The sequence below is a fragment of the Oenanthe melanoleuca genome, chromosome 3 (genome assembly GCF_029582105.1).
Source record: "Oenanthe melanoleuca isolate GR-GAL-2019-014 chromosome 3, OMel1.0, whole genome shotgun sequence".
Lineage (NCBI taxonomy): Eukaryota > Metazoa > Chordata > Aves > Passeriformes > Muscicapidae > Oenanthe > Oenanthe melanoleuca.
This window is the reverse complement of record NC_079336.1, coordinates 88,803,087-88,821,978: the sequence shown is the minus strand read 5'-3', so window position 1 is coordinate 88,821,978 and position 18,892 is coordinate 88,803,087. Positions and strand designations below refer to the sequence as shown.

The 18,892-nt window shown below is 41.1% G+C and overlaps 1 protein-coding gene across 1 annotated transcript in view; it reads left to right on the top strand.

The window, feature by feature from the left end:
* Positions 1 to 18,892, top strand: part of PTPN14 (protein tyrosine phosphatase non-receptor type 14) — a 110,592-nt gene that overhangs the window by 41,121 nt on the left and 50,579 nt on the right. The window contains exon 3 of the mRNA XM_056487123.1: positions 4,634 to 4,803. Within this exon, the coding sequence (XP_056343098.1) occupies positions 4,634 to 4,803 (170 nt within the window). The remainder of the gene's footprint in view (positions 1 to 4,633; positions 4,804 to 18,892) is intronic.

Sequence of the window (18,892 nt, the reverse complement as noted above, 5' to 3'; positions counted from 1 at the left end):
CCTCCTTTGCTCCTTGGATGAGGAACAATTGGAGCTAGCAAGCTTGGAGGTGCCTGGTACTGTTCTTTCTTTCAGACCCCAAATTCAATTCTTCTTCTGTCCCTGTAGTCTTCCTGCCACTGTTTGTAAGGATAATGAAGTAGTTTGGTGACTGTCCACTTTCTTCTTTAGCTTTGCCATAGTTTTTGAACTCACTGTCCAGATAAGTTCTACAGAAAGGTCAAAAATACTTTCACAAAGCTGAAATTTCTACAAGATTTGTGCAACTGGATAGCTGAGAAGCGTGTTAAGTATACTGAGGCAAAAATCCTTGCAAGCATTCATATCAGAGAGAGACTTTTAAAATTCCCTGAATGCAGCAAAAACTGCAGCTGGCATATGCCTTTTCTTAGAAAACCTGATTTGCAAACTGTGATGTTCAAGTAAGGCAACCTTCATTAAATCCCATGCTAACAAAACTGTTTGTCTCCTTCATGCAGCCTCAGGTATTACCTCAGTTTGGTCTTATGCTCAAATAAATCCCAGCTGTACCACAACTTTTACCTTCAAGTTAGGAATGCATCCACGTCTCACTCAATCCAATTTCTTAGAAATAAACAAAAAACTGTCAAACCCTTCCTGCTAAAAAGCAAAACTCTTTGAGATTATGCCTTGTTGTGAGGGACTGTCGATCATACCACACATGACTGAGAAACAGTATCTAATGGATTATGCATATTTCTATTTGATCTCTGGGGAATGCAACTCCCTGCCTGACTGACTCAGGGTTCAGGAATAGGTCAGTAGAAAGTGGAGCCATGTAACTACTGTAAAATCTGGTTTTATCCTTTTCAGCAAATCTCTTGACAAAGCATCAGGTCTTCTACTTGAACAGTTACCGGTTCCAATAAAATGAGCTCTTAGTCCAGCATTATGTAAAAGGTAAAGATGAGAAGAGGGAAGGAGAGGAAGGGAAAGACAAGGTCAAAAACGTCATTTTATAATCTTGTATGTATGTGCACAGGTTATAAAAAGGATTTTTTCCCCAATATAATGACAATTTTCCATTCCACTTCCAGACTAAGTGAATGTGCAGAGTAATCTATACAAATCTGTTGGGATTCTTCATGTTTCCTTCTCCTTTTTGTTCTTTTAAATTCACTTTCTAGAATGCTAAAATGTTTAAAACTGGTATGCTCTGATGTATTGTAAGTGTGGGTGAGGGCAAGAAGGTTCTTCCCAACCAGAATTATTCTTGTGAGTTAAATTTCACAGTGGTATGTCCATCACTGTGATCCTGTAATCCCCAAACCAAAGCAGGAGGTTGGTGAGCTGAGCACCACAGGCAGATGCTGTCCACTGTGCAGAGGTGGCTTTTTGCTGTTGTTCTGACCTTTGCTTTGGTGCCCCTTTAGGGCACAACTGGAACCTGGGGCTTTGCAGCCAGGTTGCCTCCAAGTGTGGCTTGGTTTGACTCATCTTGCCAGCAAAGCTGAGAATGGGGTTCAGGCAGTGCTTGGACAAAAGACCTTCTATGAATAATTGGCTGCTGTAAATGGCACCTTCTCCTCTGTTCGAGTGCCCTGGGAGAGCAGGGCCTAATACTTTTTGCCTGGAGAAGCTGGAAATCCTTCTCATTCTCAAGGATAAATATTTAGTTGGCTGCTTAACCAGATGCTTTAACAAACACTGAGCAGGGCTTGGTTTAGTAATTTTCTGTCATCTCCTGAGGTTGACAATTCTACTTGTTTGGCTCAACATAAAGGCAGGGGTAGTTCTGGACTTGGGAGGATAGCTAAGGCCAAGTCCAAAACAAATATGTTGCCTTCTGAATTGGCAGCTATAATGTCACCCATTTTAAGATTTCCCTGTGCAGTTTTTTTATGTCCAGTGTTCTGACTCACCATATTTTGAGAATCACATTTTCATTAGGGCACCTAGGTGCTCTGGTTCTTGGTGGCTACTTTAGCAGAGGACCACAGCTCCTGGAGGAGTGTAAACTGATTTCCCTGTACCACATATGAAGTCATGTGAATGTCAGAGAAATTTTAAAATCTTGAGGGTAATGTGTTACTTCAGAGCCTGAAGCTGTAGGTGTAGTTATTGATTCTGTGGAAATCTGAGTGAAGTCTGTGGTTCACTTTGGGCAGATGGACAAACAGACCAGCTTTTGCAATCAGCCTAGTTATCAATCAGCTGCTTGTAGACAGGAGATCCCAGTTTTTTATAACCTCAGCTATTTTTTAGGGTGCTTTTTGGACTGGAGAGCATGGCATCACTCACCTTCTGGAGAGCCAACTGCCTTCTCATAGCATGATGATGAACTTGATGTTCCAGCTGTTTCCAGTCCCACGTTTTTCTGTTCCTTTTTGGAGATTCCTTTTTGATATTCCTAGGGGGAAGGAGCTCTTCAGGCATGCACAGTAGTGGCCACACAAGTCCTCCACTGTGGGTTCTTTAAAAACACATTACATTTTCAAGAAGTTGCTGGCAACAGGGAGTCACAGAATCTCTAGGTTGGAAGAGACCTTCAAGATTGTTGAGTCCAATCCATAATGAGCTGATGTTCAAATAACTGTGTGGGCTGTTTCTCCAAAGTGCAAGTATTTGTGGCATGAGTTGTGCTCTCAAATGAGTTCCTGTGCTCCAGCTGCAATAGCTTGATCCTCTCCAGGCTGCTTTCCAGGAAAACAATTGTCTTTTAGCTGTGCAGAATTTGTGCTGTGGTGTTTGCTCCACAGTAGCTGCTGTGATCTAGAAGCTTCAACTCTGTATTTCATTTACCTCTTGTTCCTTGGAATTTCTTCTGGATTTGGTACTCCAGGAGCATTTCTACTATAACAAAATCTAAGCTTGTGCTGTCTCCCAGCCCCTACTCAAAGGGGAGGGACTGAGCTCATTCCAGCTGTTTAATTGCAAAACCTTAATTCCTTGAATAACTCTTTCAGACTTCAGAGTCTGAATCTTCTTTGTTGCTAGATGTTTTACTAGTCCTTCACACTTCTAATTTGGGTTCCAGGCACTGTGAATGTTTGCTTTTTCAAGTAATATGGAAGCTCTGTTTTCACGTCTCCATGCTGTTTCTTGCTGAGGATGAGCTGCTCTGTAGTGATTTCCAAGTGTGTTAAAGGGTTTTCCTTAAGAGGTGGTAAAATCACTGCTTTTTTCTGCCTTCACATTAATTCCTTTTCTCTGCTGCCTCCACTGTCCCTCCCACCCTTATTTTCATCTAATGGTCAACTCATCAGAAAGAACTTTTTTATCCACTGGTGACTACAAAGGAAGAGTAGAAATGTATCAGGGAACATATGTGATAACAAAACATTAGTTTTGTTTGAAGTTTATCCTATGGGAGATGCTGACTTCGTGTTTTATTTGTACCTTTGATTGATTGACTGGTTTATTGAAGATACCTTTAATTTCTAGGAAGAAATACTACAGAAGAACAAGTTTGCTTCACTGTACCATACTGAGCAGTGCTCAAGCTGTTTGTCAGGCTTAATTGAGGAATCAAGTTGAATTAGTTATCACCTTAGTTAAATGCTAGTCTGGCTGTTGTCCAAACTTGAAAATATGTGTGTAATGAGACCCTAAAGTAAGTACACCTGTGCTCCCATTCAGAGTTTTGCATGATTGTCTCTTGCATGCCCTCAGCTATAAAGTAGTTGGAGCAGTGTTTCCCCTGCTGGTTTGTTGCCATTTGTAAACATTTAAAATTTTTGGTATTATATTACTTGTCCTTGTGTTGAGTGCTAAGTCATGGTGTGTGCAATGATTTTTATTGAAACATCCCTACCAGCATGAAACAAGCTGTTCGTGGTGGATTTTCCAAAGTTTAAACATCTGCAATTTGTCTGCTACAATGTTTTTCACTTTTTCTTCAGATCTGTAGTCACAGTACTTGATGTTTAAGTGCTTTTCAGTAAAATCCTTCTTGATGGATTGGCTATTCCATCAGCTGCTTTATTGCCACTTTGTAGCTCCAGTTCTGAGCACTGCTCTGTGTTAATTCACCAGCAGTCCCATGTGGCAGGACACAGCTGAGTATTCCTGTAGAGCCTACACAAACAACTTGTGTGTGATGTGCACATTCTAAGTGTATACTTGTCCATCATAAAACTTTGTGAGTGCATTAAAAATAAGAAGAGTAAACAATTCTGTGTTGGGTAAATGGTTCTGATATTGGTAGAGATATTTTGACATGCATGTGGGTTTGCATTCTTTTTTTTTTCTAGTTGGAAGAGTCCTTGTCCTTTGTGTGCAGTGGGCCTGATCCAAAGTCTTGTGAAGCCTTTGCACTTTAATTCAGACTTAGTGTTTGCTGTCTGTTCACAAAGCACAGATGTCCCTTTAGGAAACAAAGACTCAGACACTTTCTGTAAATCATTTATGTCACCTGTGCCACAATGACAGGCAGAATTCTTTGGTATGCATTTGGGAGAGATAGTAGGAGGCAGATAGTGCTCTGTGAAGCATATTGCAATATTAATTTGTCATTGTCTTCAAAATGTCCTACAAAAAAGGACAGAAATTATGCTGATTTTGCATATGGAGAAATGTACACGATGCCACCTGTACTTACTTGCATTTGTGACATGGTGTGAGTGATCTAGCTGGCAAAGGTAAACTGACACTCCTGTGTTTCTTTGTCTAGACTCACTACTTTGGCCTCTGGTTTCTCAGCAAGAGCCAGCAAGACCGCTGGGTTGAACTGGAAAAGCCTCTGAAGAAGCAGCTGGACAAATTTGCCAATGAGCCTTTGCTTTTCTTTGGGGTGATGTTCTATGTGCCCAGTGTTTCCCGACTGCAGCAGGAGGTAACAAGGTATGTGCTTCCCTCTGTTCACAGTATTGTGACAGAGCTGGGGGAGAATGGGACTGTGATAGAGCATCTGAGAGAAATATTTGCTCCATTTCTGGCATTCAGTATTTGCTCAGGTATCATCTGGTTATTTCCTTTCCCGGTGATCGCCTAAATGGGAAAAAAATGTGAAGTCACCACTTGATTATGTCTGCTTGGGAAGGAAAAAAAAAAGCTGTCTCACCAAATGATTGTGCATGACCAACTACAGGGAAAAAATGGGAGCAATAGTTATATGATTAAAAATCTGAGATAAATTTTAAAAAGGACCATGGTGACCATGGTTTTTCTTCTGTAATTTTCTACTGATGAAAAGGAAGCCACAGTCAAATATAGAATTTAATTTATTATTCTTAAGCCTACGTGTGCTTTGGTGAAAATGAACTTTGGCATTTTTTTCCCAGGTTTTGCTCATCCCACTCTTGATTTTCCCTTATGCATCACAAAAAGATTCAAACTGTTAAGAGGGCATTAGTCCTTTAATTACGATCAGGGCGTACCTTTGCAAACAACTTCAGTGGGAATTACTCTTTTATTCAGAGCCCTGTGCTGCAGTTGTAACAATACAACTGTTTTGAGGGGCTATTTTTGTAAACCACATCACTGTGTGGTTTTTGCACATCTGTTCTGCATTGAAATTTAATAATACAAAAAAGAGAGTGAGGAGAAAAAAGCCCACCTCACCTAAAAAGGGGTGGAATTGTTTTCTTTTTAACCAAAATTATTTCATTTATCTAGTTCAAGCAAAGTTGTATCAGCACAACTGAAGGTAAAGCCTGCAATAAGTGGGTGAAAAATTTCAGGGAGGCAGAAGCCTTGCCAGTGAAAAAAACCTGCTGTAGCTGAAAACATGGAATTCACCACATGGTCATAATAGCTAGGAAAAGATATATAAATAGTGAAGAAATAGTGACCTTAATTCTAGAAGGCATGCAAGATATGAAGCAATTTTTTGTACTGCAGATTGTGTATTTTGAAGGATTTTTATTTGACTCTGAACTAGAGAGTTGGCATTGGTAGGATGTGAAAAAGTTGTGCTTGAAATGACAGCTGTCAAGCCATCCCTTGACTACTGTGTGTGCTGAATTCTTGCCAAAGAGTGGGATAAAAGCATCATAAAACTTCAATTTCTCTGAGAACAGACCAAACACTGATGCTTGTCTGTCTCTGTGTGCTCCTGCTTTGTACACCCTGGGAGAGGGAAGCCTCGGTACCTTTTCCTTCAGAATTATTTTAAGGTGCAGACGGAATGTCTGAAATGTTGTGTTGCTCAATTTGTCAGCCCAATCCTGGCCTAGTTGTGTGCAAGGAAGCATTGTAGCTACTTGGATGCTATTATTTCTTCAAGCTGCAGCCTGCAGTGCTGATTGCTCATTCATAGCTCACCTGCAGAGGTATATTTGCTCATTCTGCCCAGGCTGGTAATAACAAAGCATTTCAGTGACAATTGAACTTCACAGCACTCTCAATTGGAGTGGCTGCTGAATTGTTTTTCTTTCTGAAGTGATTGATAGCATAAGCTGCAGAGTCTTACAAGTGGCTTTTATGTTTCTTTAAAGGTGTGTAGCAAAGCAGCACTTTAGTAGAGGATTTCAGATATAGAACAGCCTGTTAAAATTTGCTTGTTTGTTTCATGGAGTGGAATTGCTGCACTGTAGATGGTGTGATGTGAGCAAACCTTCGACTGTACAATAGGTAGATCCATGTTTGAGGCAACGTGGGGACCTGGAGGATTCTTCTGAAACAACTGGCAGAGAAAGGTTTAGTTTAAAACTTGATTAGATGCACAGATGGATGTGGGCTTATAGGGGCTTTTTTTGGCTCTTGGTAAATTGATTCAACATTTGTTTTTATTTTGATGCTGGCTGCTTCTAGGGTTAGACTTGATCATGGTATGATTATGTGGGATGTTGAGGTAGGCACTGGACTCGCCCACTCAGTGCCTGTGTATTTGACTCATGTTTAGGTACAAATGACAAATCTGTCTGAAATGCAGAACTTGTGATGAGACACTTCATCCCCTTCTGGGAGGCTGCACAACCACTACAAGCAAACCCAACCCCAGAACACAGCCACCACCAAAGGCCAAAGATGCAGAAGTGGTGACTACTGCCAGCAGTGAACCTGTCACCTTTGTAACCTTCTCCAAGTGGAAACATCTCCAGCCCTGAGCTTGCCTGGCTATGTTTGGAGCTGGAGGTGAAACCCATCTCTCAGCAGCAAGCTTTTAGTTAATTGTAGACTCCAGGGTTTCCAGGGTTGATTAATATTCCTTGAAGATGATGAAGTCTTCTGAGAATGCTTCAGCAAACATTGACATAATGCACAAGTATTCAAAAACTAGGGAGTTGGTTTCCTGAGCTGGTTTACTCTCCTCTGATCTGTAGGATTATAGACTTGATAGCTGGTTTTGAGAAATTTGCTGCCAAATTGAATATTCCTTCCTGTTTCCAGTGACTGCAACCTCCTGTGCCTCACATACTGTCATTGCAAAAAGGGAAAATGGTGCAAGTCTTTTAGGCTCTGTTGGTTGAGGGGAGCATTTCTTAGAGTGTTTGCTCTGAGGTAGTGTTCCTTAATAATTTCATTTGGAAAATCATCTGAAAGATCTCTTCAAAACAATATGTGAACCTTTTTGTGTTTGGCTGTTGTTTGGTGGTTGGGGCCAACAGGAGAATCCTGATACCAACAGGACAGTATTTATAAAATTATAACTCCTTTACATCTTATCATTACTGCTGGAAGTAGAAAATGCTAATTATGCCTCCAGGCCCCTGGATTTTAACTGCCTGCAGGTGTTGGTAGTGGTCAGGAGCTCTTTGTGGTTTTTCTGGTAACCTCCTGTATTGACAAGCCAAGTGTGGAGGCAGAAGTTAGGGTGAGTAACACTGCCCTGAGCACTCCATGGAGACCTGTCCACACAGGACATGCTGGGAGAGGAGTGGAATAGCAGTGGAGTGAGGAGTCAGTGCTGTCCCTCACAGGGTGTCACAGTGTGGGAAGGTCAGATGAGTTACTCAAGTGAAATGCAAGCAGCATTGCTGAGTGGTTGATGTTGGAAGGTGTCTCTGGAAATTGTCTGTTCAGAGCAAGGTCAACTGGAGGAGATTGCTCTAGGACCATTTCCCATGGGGTATGGAATATATTAATGGAAGGAGAGATTCCACACTTACTCTGAGAAATCTGTTCAGTGACCCTTGCAATAAAGAAGGGGGTTTATATTTATAAGGTGTACCATGTATTTCAAGTTGTGGACTGATGCTGAGTGGGTGAGTGGGTTACCTGGGCTGGCCATGCAACTGGTTATTTAGGACCTGCAGAGCTGCAGGCACCTGTCATATAAACACATGTACTGCCATGTCTTCATGTGGGATGCCTGTAGTTAATTTGTAAGAGGTATTTCTGATAATTTTGTGAGCCTGTGGTACAGAAAATGAAAAGATGAAACTGCCAGAGCAGTTTATTTAGCTCTTAAGCTCTTTGAAGGCAGCCTCTGAGACCTGCAAGAGAAGACAAGGTGAAGTGTACTCTGGGGAGCACATTAGTTGTTTTAGTAGGTCAGATCTGGCTCTGGCTTGCAGTCCTTTCCTTCTTTGCTACAAAACTGACTCTTGCTTAAAGGTGCAGAGTTTTTTTTCCTCTTTGGATGAAGCTAATCAGTGGGACAGGGTAAGAAGCACGTGCAGGACATTTTCAGTCTTGTTCACTTTGTGGTTTTGAATGTAAATGCTGGGGCTACTCAGGGCAGTCATGTTTCCTGACCTGGGGTGGAAGCTTGCCAAGGATGTCCCAGGGAAACATACAGAAAGCAGTCATCAGTTGCAGAGTACCTGTTTTTTCTCTCTGGTTGTGGCCATGACATAAATATTATTGTCATACCTTACTTTCAATGAAATAGCATTGTACTCTTGGCATTAAGCCTTCTCCTAGGAAAACTATTTCCTACCCTCTAGACCTCTTATTTCACTACCCTTTCTACTCAGTTTCTTTTCTCTTGAATTGAGGCTCCTATCTGTATATATTCCCTGATCTTAATCCTGTTTTTTCCAAGATCTCGTGACTCCAGCATCTCCCTGGCCACTGGTCATGGCATTCTACTGGTCCCCAGTCCCACAGGTGTTTTCCCTTTTTACAGATTAATTAAAACCCCATGAAAATTCCTTAAGTTGTCAGTAGGAGTTTTCACCATGTTATTATTTGTACAGTTGAAAATTTCTAGAAGAATTTGTGATAAACATAATTTAAAAACCAAAACAAATAAACAATAACAAAAAAAAAAACCCTCTTCAGACTCAATGGCAGTTATAGCAGGAGTAATTTGGGTGGGAGTATGGGGATTGGCACATTAGCAAAAAGCATTTTTCATGGAAGGCTACTTAGACAACCTCTTTTTAGTCATCCAGCTGTTCTCAGTGAGCAGCCATCACAGATGGAGATGCTGCACATGCTTTTGGCATATTTAAAGCACCTGGGATCTGCATACTGTCTGATATAAAGCAGTCTTTGTGATGCCCTGTAGAGTAGATATTTGCATAGATTAGACATATAAATCTGCCTTTTATTTTCTGCTAGCTCCTCAGAGAGGAGGCATCCTTTCAAGCATTTATTTTTTAAAAAAGTCTTTGTACAGTGTCTAAAGTAAACAAGCTTGCTTTCATTGTGCTCTTGTTCCAAAAACAGAGAACCCACACACTCTTGTGGCTTTCTGAAAATGTGGGTGCAATGCTGCTTTCTGCACAATTATCAGACAATCCAGGGCCTTTTTCTTTTCTCCCCTTCCCACAGTTCTAAAGGAAAACTGAAGTCACACTTTGCTCCCCACAGTTCTCTCTTTCTTAGTGTGTGATAGTGCTGTGCCTCCTGTAAAGGAATAAAGGTGTGCTTTGGTCTGGTTTTCTTTTTTCTTTCTTGGAAGAAGTTTTCAGTATCTTACTAGGTGCTCTGTACTCAGTAGTGTGCTTTTGTGCTGTTGCAGCCTGGGATGTAATCGTGGGAAGTGAGAGCAGTTCCAGGATGGTGCCCCCATGGAGCTGGGTCCCCTGGTGCTCTGCATGGTGGGAGGGATGTGTTCCAGCAGCTGCAGTGTGCTGCACTGGGCTTCTGCCCCGAGCTCAGCTCTCAGCTCTGCATTTCCCCAGCAGAACGTGCTGTACAGCTTTCCTGTGAAAGGAAACACTGTTTGGAATGGGACGGCTGCACCTGCAAAGTGTGGCAATGAATGTTTCCACAGGTGGAAAATTAGAGCCTGTGGCTCCCAGGCCTCTTTTCTGGAGGGTCTGTGAAAATTCAGCCTCTTTTACCTAAGTGAATATTTGTTCTCCCTGATATTTTGCTGCCATACCCTTTTCTGCACCATTTCTTGTAGCTGTTGTTTTGTTTGTCTTCTAAGGAAATATTTCTTCTTCACTGTTCCCAGCCTTTCCCTTTCTTTGTTTTTCTACAAGTGTTGGGTGAAAACCTTTTGAGCAGAAGTTCTTGTAAGGCATAAAGAGGTACAGACTCCAAGGACTATATGAATTTTAAAATTGCGTGAGAATAAAGTAGAGAGGAAAAATTAGTGTTTGAGTGCTTCATATTTACAGGGAAAAATGTTTTCACAAATCTGTTTTAACAAATACTGGACTTTTTGCCTTCCCCTCAAAAAAGTCCTTGTTAGATGTCTTGCTTACTTGAGCTTATCTTTGCTTTTAATCTGCTGTGCTTTTCTTTTTTTTTTTTTTTTTAAAGCTAAAGTTTCACATCCTCCTGTGTAGCTAGCTTTTAATACAAGCCAAATCAGCTGCAGATTTCTACCAGTCATTGCTGTCTTTTCTGCTAGTTACTGCTCCTTACACTGGGCTTTTAGTTTCTGTGTTAAGGCTGGATATCACATATCCTCCTGTGCCAGCCTGGTTTTGTGGCAGGCTCAGTGAAGTGGAACTCTTTTGGCTGCTAAGGATGTAACATTTACATGTGACAAGTACATGAGGCTGCTTTGCTTTCCATGGTTGGTCACACCTGCAGCTTGTGGCTGCAGAAGTCTCTGTGTGTACTTTTGAGCTCATGGTAGTTGGTTTGGCTTCATTGGCCAAAATAATTATTTTGAATATCACACTGTGCTGGAAAAAACAGGACAATGTGTACAATCAGATTTGTTCCAGACATCCTGGACTGTGCTTGCCTGAAGCGAGGATTGTGACCAGTTGTGTGGCTGTGCTTGTTACTACACCACAGATAGATCTATAGGATTTTTTTTTTAATGCAAATGGTTTTCTAAAATGTACTGACACTAAACAAATTTTCTATGAAAGTGCAGAAAAATAGCATGCAGGATGGGAGGAGAAAAGAGATGCATGTTTTAGCTGAGTGGATTGTTAAATGAGAGAGAATGGGAAGGTGGAGTGTTTAAAACAAAAAAAGTCCAGAGTTTGGTCTATTAGATAAACCCGGAGATTTAAGTCAGAATTTAACCCCTCAGTGTAACAGAGTGGGGAAGTAGTTTAGTTTTCAGGCAGCAGAAATCTCACTGCCTTGTCCAAATTTGTCCCTTCCTAGGAGCCTTTGTCAGTCTGTGTGTCCTGTGTACTTACCAGCACATGTTTTAGGAGCATGCCTGCTGCCTTGGACAGATCTTATCTGCAGGCAGGCTATGTAGTTTCCAGAAAAATGATTGCACTCATTGCCTGGTTTTCTGGGAAGTGTCATGGCCATGGTGCTCGTGCTGATCAGCTCCACTCACACCACACAGGAAGGGCCCTGACACACAGCCCTCCCTCTTGGCACCAGGAGCAGCTGTGGCTCACCCAGCTGCAAGGATGATGCACCTCCTCTTCACTGAGAAGCAACAGTGCTCTCTCCAACATAAATATGATATTGATGGTTAGAGGAGTCCTGTGTTTTTAACTATTGCCAGGTAAAAAGTTTGCCAGTTCCCTTTGTTTTTTAAATTGAGCTGGACCCTTGTGTAGCATAAATGAGTGTAGCTTCTTTCTTCTTCTAGAGTATTTTCAACTTTATCATTATATATAGACACATATACATATATATATAATATTTCTATTTTATAGAAGCTTTGGATCAATGGACTGCAATGTTAAATGATTCACATGAATTAAAACAGTTGCTGCTATACATGGAATCTGTATCAGATGAACAGAAGTGGACAGGTTGTTGTGTAAGGATGGCAGAGCTTAGAAATGGAAGATAATTCCATGAATCTCATCAAAACTTTTGCTTTCAGTTAAATGATTTGGGGAGTCAAATTACTGGGTAAGTTTTTACAGAGGAATAGAATGAAACAACAGTGAAATGGCATGGGGTGCCAAGTGCCCCATATTTAAGGTACTATTTCTTTCCTGTTTAACCAGAAGAACTAATAGAGGGTGCTGTAGATATGTGCTGAGTATTGAAACACAGCAAAAGAAGACAAGTGCTAATATAAGTGTTTTATTCTTCAGAGTGTTTGTGGGATATCAGGATGGGATCCCCCAGAGGAAGCAGTAGGAACTCTGGAGTTGAAATGTTATTAATTGACACGAGGCAAATGAATTTTTGCTGGAACAGAATTCCCTTGGTTTCAGATGGCTGTTGACAGCCTGCATGACCATACAGGCCCTAGTTCAGTTCAGGGCCATCAAGTTGGTTTTCTTACAACTGGAGCTGCACCCCATCTCCCAAAGCTGGGAGAAAGGCAAGCTCTGGGATTCACTGCTGAGTGCGTCAGGGGGTCCTGAGTCCACAGGGATCCCAGCTCCTTTCTGTTGGAAAAGATTGTGGGTGGGTCATGAAGTAACTTAGAAATGTTGGCCTTTTTTTTTAGTTTTCTTTTCCCTTTCTTCTAGCTGCAGGAATTTAGGCTCATGTTGTCCAGGCAAGGGAGCAGCTCTGGAACTGCATGCAAGCTGGATGAGTCCTAAAAGCCCTGGGTGGCCACCCAGGCTTAGACAGCCTGGGATATTCGCATTTTGGTGCTCCTTTGATGGTTTTATTGTTTTGTTTTAATTATTAGACTTTTTTTAATATTAGTGGCTAATGCAGCATAAAACACACACACTAGGCTTGTACCTGCCTTGCTGTAAACACCCTGATACTTAATTAGCTTTCATGTTGTATTTAGAGGACAGCAACAACAAATAATTTGCAGTATTTGCCTGGGTCTTGTTGTGTTCACATTATTGCAGCATATGTGTTGTTTCACTTTTCAGTAGTATTTTTCAGTTGGTTCTTTTTGGATGTGTATTTTAGTGGATGTTTAAACTTTGACTTAAAAGTAAGAACTCCTTCAAGGCATACCTAAGATTCAGCATTAATTCCCTGTTTATAAAATATTTGCTGAGGAGGGCAAACCCTTCTCCCAGCTGACTTTCTTCAGTGAATGGGGAGCTTGTTCTCTGTGTGTTGGTTTTTGAAAGCTGAGCTCTTTGTGCCAGATATTTTAAGAAACTGTTGATGCTTAGATCTAATCTATTACATTATACTGGCTTTTAGACCAGAAAGTGAATGTGTTTTCATGTGTGTGGTTGGGCAGTACATATGTAGCAACTCTAAAAAATAGTGTTGCATAACTATAAATACAGTGCAGGATACTTTCAGCCTGCATTCTTGCTTTACTGTGTTTTGAAGGCAGTAGCTGTGATGGTTAGAAATGTTGCAACAGGAATGTCTTGGCATTGGGCAGATTCACATTTATATCTGATCATAAGGAAATAATACTAATTTTATGCTCTGGCATAAAGTCACATGTGCTAACATATTTGCTTTCCTGATGGGAGCTATTTCTACATTCAGTTTTAGTAGAACAGATACTTTTGGAGTAATCTAGCCTTTATTTATTGGGCCTTTTTAAGTGGAAGCAAAGATTACATTCTGAGATTCTGTTCTTCTTGTATAGCAGTGATAAATCATTTACACAAGCTGAGGGGGCTTCTTCTCTGGTGCTAGATAGTCCAGGTTGAATCCTTCCATGCAGTTATGGTAGTGGAGGCATTTGCACTTGGGAAAAAAGTACTTTGGATCTCCTTTCCTTGTCCACCTGGGCATATGTGCTGGTGGAGCACTGGCTGAACCTGTATGCTGGATAAACCATGTGGAATGGCTTTTACCATGGCTGACAGCTGTAAATGATTCAGGTTTTTAAAAAGCAATTCTGCAGCTGAGTACAATGTAGCAATTTTATCGTCCATGCTTGTGATTTTCATTATGTTAAGGTTTTCCCTAAACATGGAAGATCTTGGAATGAGGTAATGATATGAATTTCAGTCTGGGATTTTTTTTTACATGTTCAGAACAAAACTCAGACTAGGTTAGTAAAGGGCACATAAACAAGGGCATGGAAGGTATGATTCCAAATACTTTATAGCTCTCAAAAACTAGAAGGAAAAAGAATGGTTAGCTTTACCAAACAGAGAAATATCATTCTTCAATAATAGTATGGCTTTGAGAGGGTTGATGTATAGCCTGTGAAACTTCAAAGATGACAGTACATGAATCATGCATCCATTTCAAAAGTGCATAAGGAACCAGATGGATAGAAATGTGGATATGTGCAGAAGAGGATTCACTGAATCACAGAATCTCTCAAGTTGGAAGGGGCCCATAACAATCACTGAGCCCAACTCCCTGCTCCTGGCAGAATTACCTAAAATTTAAATGATTTAAAGCATCATTCAGATGCTCCTTGAACACTGCCAGGCTGGCACTGTAGTCACTCTCCTGGAGAGTGACTATTCTAGTGACTGTCCACCCTAAAGGTGAAGAATCTTTTCCTCATGTCCAGTCTGAACTTGGAATCACAGAAGAATCATAGAATAGTTTGGGTTAGAAGTGACCTTTCTAGGTCATATCTAGTCCAACCTCCCTTCAATGAGGAGGGACTAGGTGAGGGTGCCCAGAGCTCCATCCAACCTGATATTAAATGTTTCCAGGGATGGGACAGCCGTCACCTCTCTGGGCAACCTCTTCCAGGGCTTCACCACTTTCACTGTCTAGTGAAATGTCTAGTCTGTCTAGACTAAATCTACCCTCATTTAGTTTAAAAACATTGCCCTTTGTCTTATCATAACAGGCCCTGCTCTGTCCCTGTTTTACAATCCCAGTGCACTTCCCCTAAGGCAGCTTCATCCCATTTCCTTGTGTCCTGTTCCTGATCACCAGAGGAAGTGACTGTTTATGGTTAGGACACTGCTGCAAACCACTGTGTTAAAAATGTGTCTTGATTACATAGACTGAACCTTAATTCCAGAAAGTAGAGCTGAGGCTCCATGAGACTGAACTTAGTGCTCGAGACATTTTATAATCCTTAAAGAGAAGGAAATACATCAAGCATTTTGAAACTTGCTTTGAAGGTCTAACCAGCTTCTGTTGCAGGAAAAAAAAAGATCTTCTGCCTTCCTGCATGGAAACAAAAACCATTTGAGTGGCCTATATATTTATTTTGTGATATCTGACAGTTGAAATGGTGCTGAGGCTAGAAATCTGGGCTTCTGCTTTCATCAGTGAAGAGCTTGCTTGGTGTCTAGAGCTGTGTTTGGATGAGTCACACTGACTGTTTTTTGTTTCTCAGCCTCTGAGGAAGCTGTGCTCACCACTGCTTGGTGATAAGCACTTGTGTTAGGTGGATCACTCTGATAACCTGGAGTTATCTTCTGTTTAAATCCAGCTTTTCTTGCTCCTTGGCTTTCTCCTGTTAGATTTCCCAGTGCCACACAGACACATGGTTGCATATCTGTAGCTGAACTGCTAGCAGTACCCATTTTGTGTGTGTATTTATTCATGGAAAGTCTGCTGAAGGTCTGCTTGTATGATCTGAACATGCCCCTCTTTCTTGTTCTGTGTTAGTAGCCAGTTATCCTAAATAGTGCTGAAAGGTGATTTTAAATCTTGCTGTAATTGGCAGCAGAACCTCATGAAAACTGTGACTTAACCTAATTTTTGGAATGAAGTGGAGAATTGTGTCCTGTTTTCTTTGAACTGCAGTGTGTTAAGGATGAGTGTATGGACAGTAAACTTCTGCTCATGCAGCTGGAGGATGTGTCAAAAGTTGTATTTAACAACATGGCCTTGCTGGATCTGCTTACACTTGTAAACTCTACAGGAAATCTTCACCTAGGTATTTACTCTTGAGGATTGTGTCAGGCCTAAGGCAGGATTCAGAAATACAAAATGCAGAGAAACAAAGAACAGACTTTTTTCCATAATAGTTTTATTTCTGAAAAAAATCTAATATTCTGTAGACTGGAAATTCAAGTCTAATGTTTCCTGACCAGTGGGAGCATGCTGCTGTCACCATGATGGACAGGGAGTTCCCATCCACAGACTGAGAGGTTTCTGTAAACTTAATGAGTAAGTCCCTGCTGCTGGAATGACTCTCAATAAAATCAGCTATGATAGATTTTGCTACCTGAAGGTTCTTAGTGTATTGTTGTCTCTTGAAATCAGACAGATGCAACTAAAAGCAAATAGAAGGACTTAGAAAAAAAAAAAAAAGATGATAGCTTCAGTGTTTTGGCTTAAAGGAGAAAGGGTAAAATACTGGAAAAAGGGAAAACACTTGTCATCCCTAGCTGCTTGAGTCACAGAAGTGCCCATCAGTGTTTTGCATCTCCTCAAATGAAGATGAAAAGGATAATTCCTCCTTTAGTATAGCAATTGAGCTGCTCTCTGCCTTTGTCATTCAGACTGTTGCAAACTGCTTGGCTGCCCTTTTTTTCCCCTGCAGGTGTAGCAGCAATGTGTGTGCCACTGCAGAGGGAGGTTTCCCACTCATTAAGGAGCACTGTGCAGGGGGTGGGTGTTCTGGGGCACCTCACACACTGGCATGTGCTTCAGACCTGTCTCCCAGGGTGGTTCAAGGCACTGGTTTGGACAGATGACTGCATTACCTAGGCTGGGGCTGGAGCTCTCCTGTTTGTCTTCCTTCCCATATGGTGCAGCAACAGAGGCTTAGCAGTTTCTCCAAGGGAAGTGCAGACTGCTAGAGAATGTACTCTTTATACTCCTTGTGACACATGCCAGTCCTGCCTCAGTCATGTTGCTACTCCTGATAAAGTATTAAAGAGTGCAGGTTGCTCTAGACTTCCTGTGTAATCAGTGAGAAGTGGGCATTTCCAAAGTGATTCAGGATTCCTCTGTTGTGCATCACTTTCTGCAGGTGATTCATTCTCCTTCCTACTGTGTGTTTGAAAAGGGAACTGTGGGTCACTGGTCTTCTCTTTAGAAGTCCCAGACAGATGGTCTGAAATTTTTCTACAGCATCAGGAAGAGGGTCAAGCCACTAGCAGCAGCAGCATGTGAGCAAACAGATGTGTGGGTTTTGACTGGGACTCCTATCAGCTTTTTAAATTTGAGAAGTTAATAGGCAGTGGAAATCTTGGTTATGGTAGCACTGCCAGTCTTCAATTAAATGTATTCAATATTGAAGTTTCTACTGCTGGAGCAAACTTTTTCCCTTCTCTTATAGCTGAGACACAGATCATGAAAACTTAGTTCTAAACTTACCTTTTTCAGTGATCAGAATACCTTTAACTTCTTTTGCCTTGCTGGCAGGGCGCAGCAGTAAAGGATCTGCAATTGGATTTCAGTACAACCCTGAAGTCTCCAAATGTGTTTAAAAGAAGCATTTGTGTGGAGGCCCTTGTGCAGCTGAGAATCTCAACAAGAATTTGGCAAAAATATCAGTGTAGAAGATGGCAGATTCCTGTGCAGTGAGATTTACTGGTTCACTGTTTTATCTTTGGCAGCTGCTTTTGCACTTGATATCTTCAGCTGTGTTTGAAGCTTTTAAAAAGAATAATTATCCATTTCATGAAATGGATCTATTTTACCCACCCAACAGGGCACTGATTCACAGATTTCCCTGGCAACATCCTGTGGTTATCAGAGCTGTGTTCACTTTTGCTGGGTTGCCTTCACTGGGATGTTACAACTTCCTGGGCTGTGGTTTTGTTGCATGAGTTTCTGAGGTGTGGGCTGACTGTTTTCAATTATTCCTTTGGAAACACAAGGGTCACTGGGGTTTCTGGGAGATGGAAGCAACCTGAGTTTTCCTGTTTTCTGCTGGCAGTGATGCTAATGTAGATGTTCCAACAATCTTTTCACAGGAATATAAGGTGTTGTACTGATGACCTATAGATAGGCAGCAACTTCATTGTGTCACATTTCAAGCAGTGTTTTCTTATTGCCAGGGCAGATTACTGTAAAAGGCAACTGGATTTTAACTCCCCACCAGGTAAAATTCCACTAAATCAATAGAGTTTTCTCAGACATTGATTGGGTGAGGTTGGGATACTACATAAAGGTTTCACTGACAGGGTTTTGTAAATGAGCTCTATAAATTCATAAACAAGATTTCACTGCAGGCTCACCAGAGCTTTATTTTTTTTTTTTTTAAATTTTTTTTGTTTGTTTTGTTAAGTTCAGGCTAAGCACACATTCTTCTGTAAGTTTGAACGTGTTCACTCGCTCTTTGAATAAAGTAACACCTGAATACACTTGCATGCTGCTCTGCACCCACAAAGCAATTATTTTGTGATGTTCTGGATGCTTACATATGCATGCCAGTTGTTCACTGGTATATGTGCTCACTCAGTTCAGCTCTTGCATCAGTGCACAGCAGAACATACTGCATTTAGCCAGAAAAACATGGTGGACTTGAGTAATTCCAGAGTTTAGAGCTGTATGGAAGGAGAATATTTAAAATATATATTGGAAAATGATATGGGACTTATGGGGTATATACATTATATTTTATTGTTACAACTGACACAATGTGGGAAAAGGAATGGAGCAATGAGAACTGTTCATGCTTGTTTTGGGTCCAAAGAATACTTATGCCTGTACTTAAGTGCCATTGAAAAAAAAAAAAAAAACAAAACAGAAAAGTTATCTATTTATTTTCAGTATTGCATAGTATGAGCTTGAGTATACATTTGTTCTAGTTAACTCACCACATTTTTTTAGCATGATATTCTAACCTGCTTGGCCATTAACCTGGCTAGCTACCAGGAGAATTTTCAAACTGTTGACTCATATTGCTTCCATATGTAGCTTAAACCACCTTTTCCCACAGTAGATACAG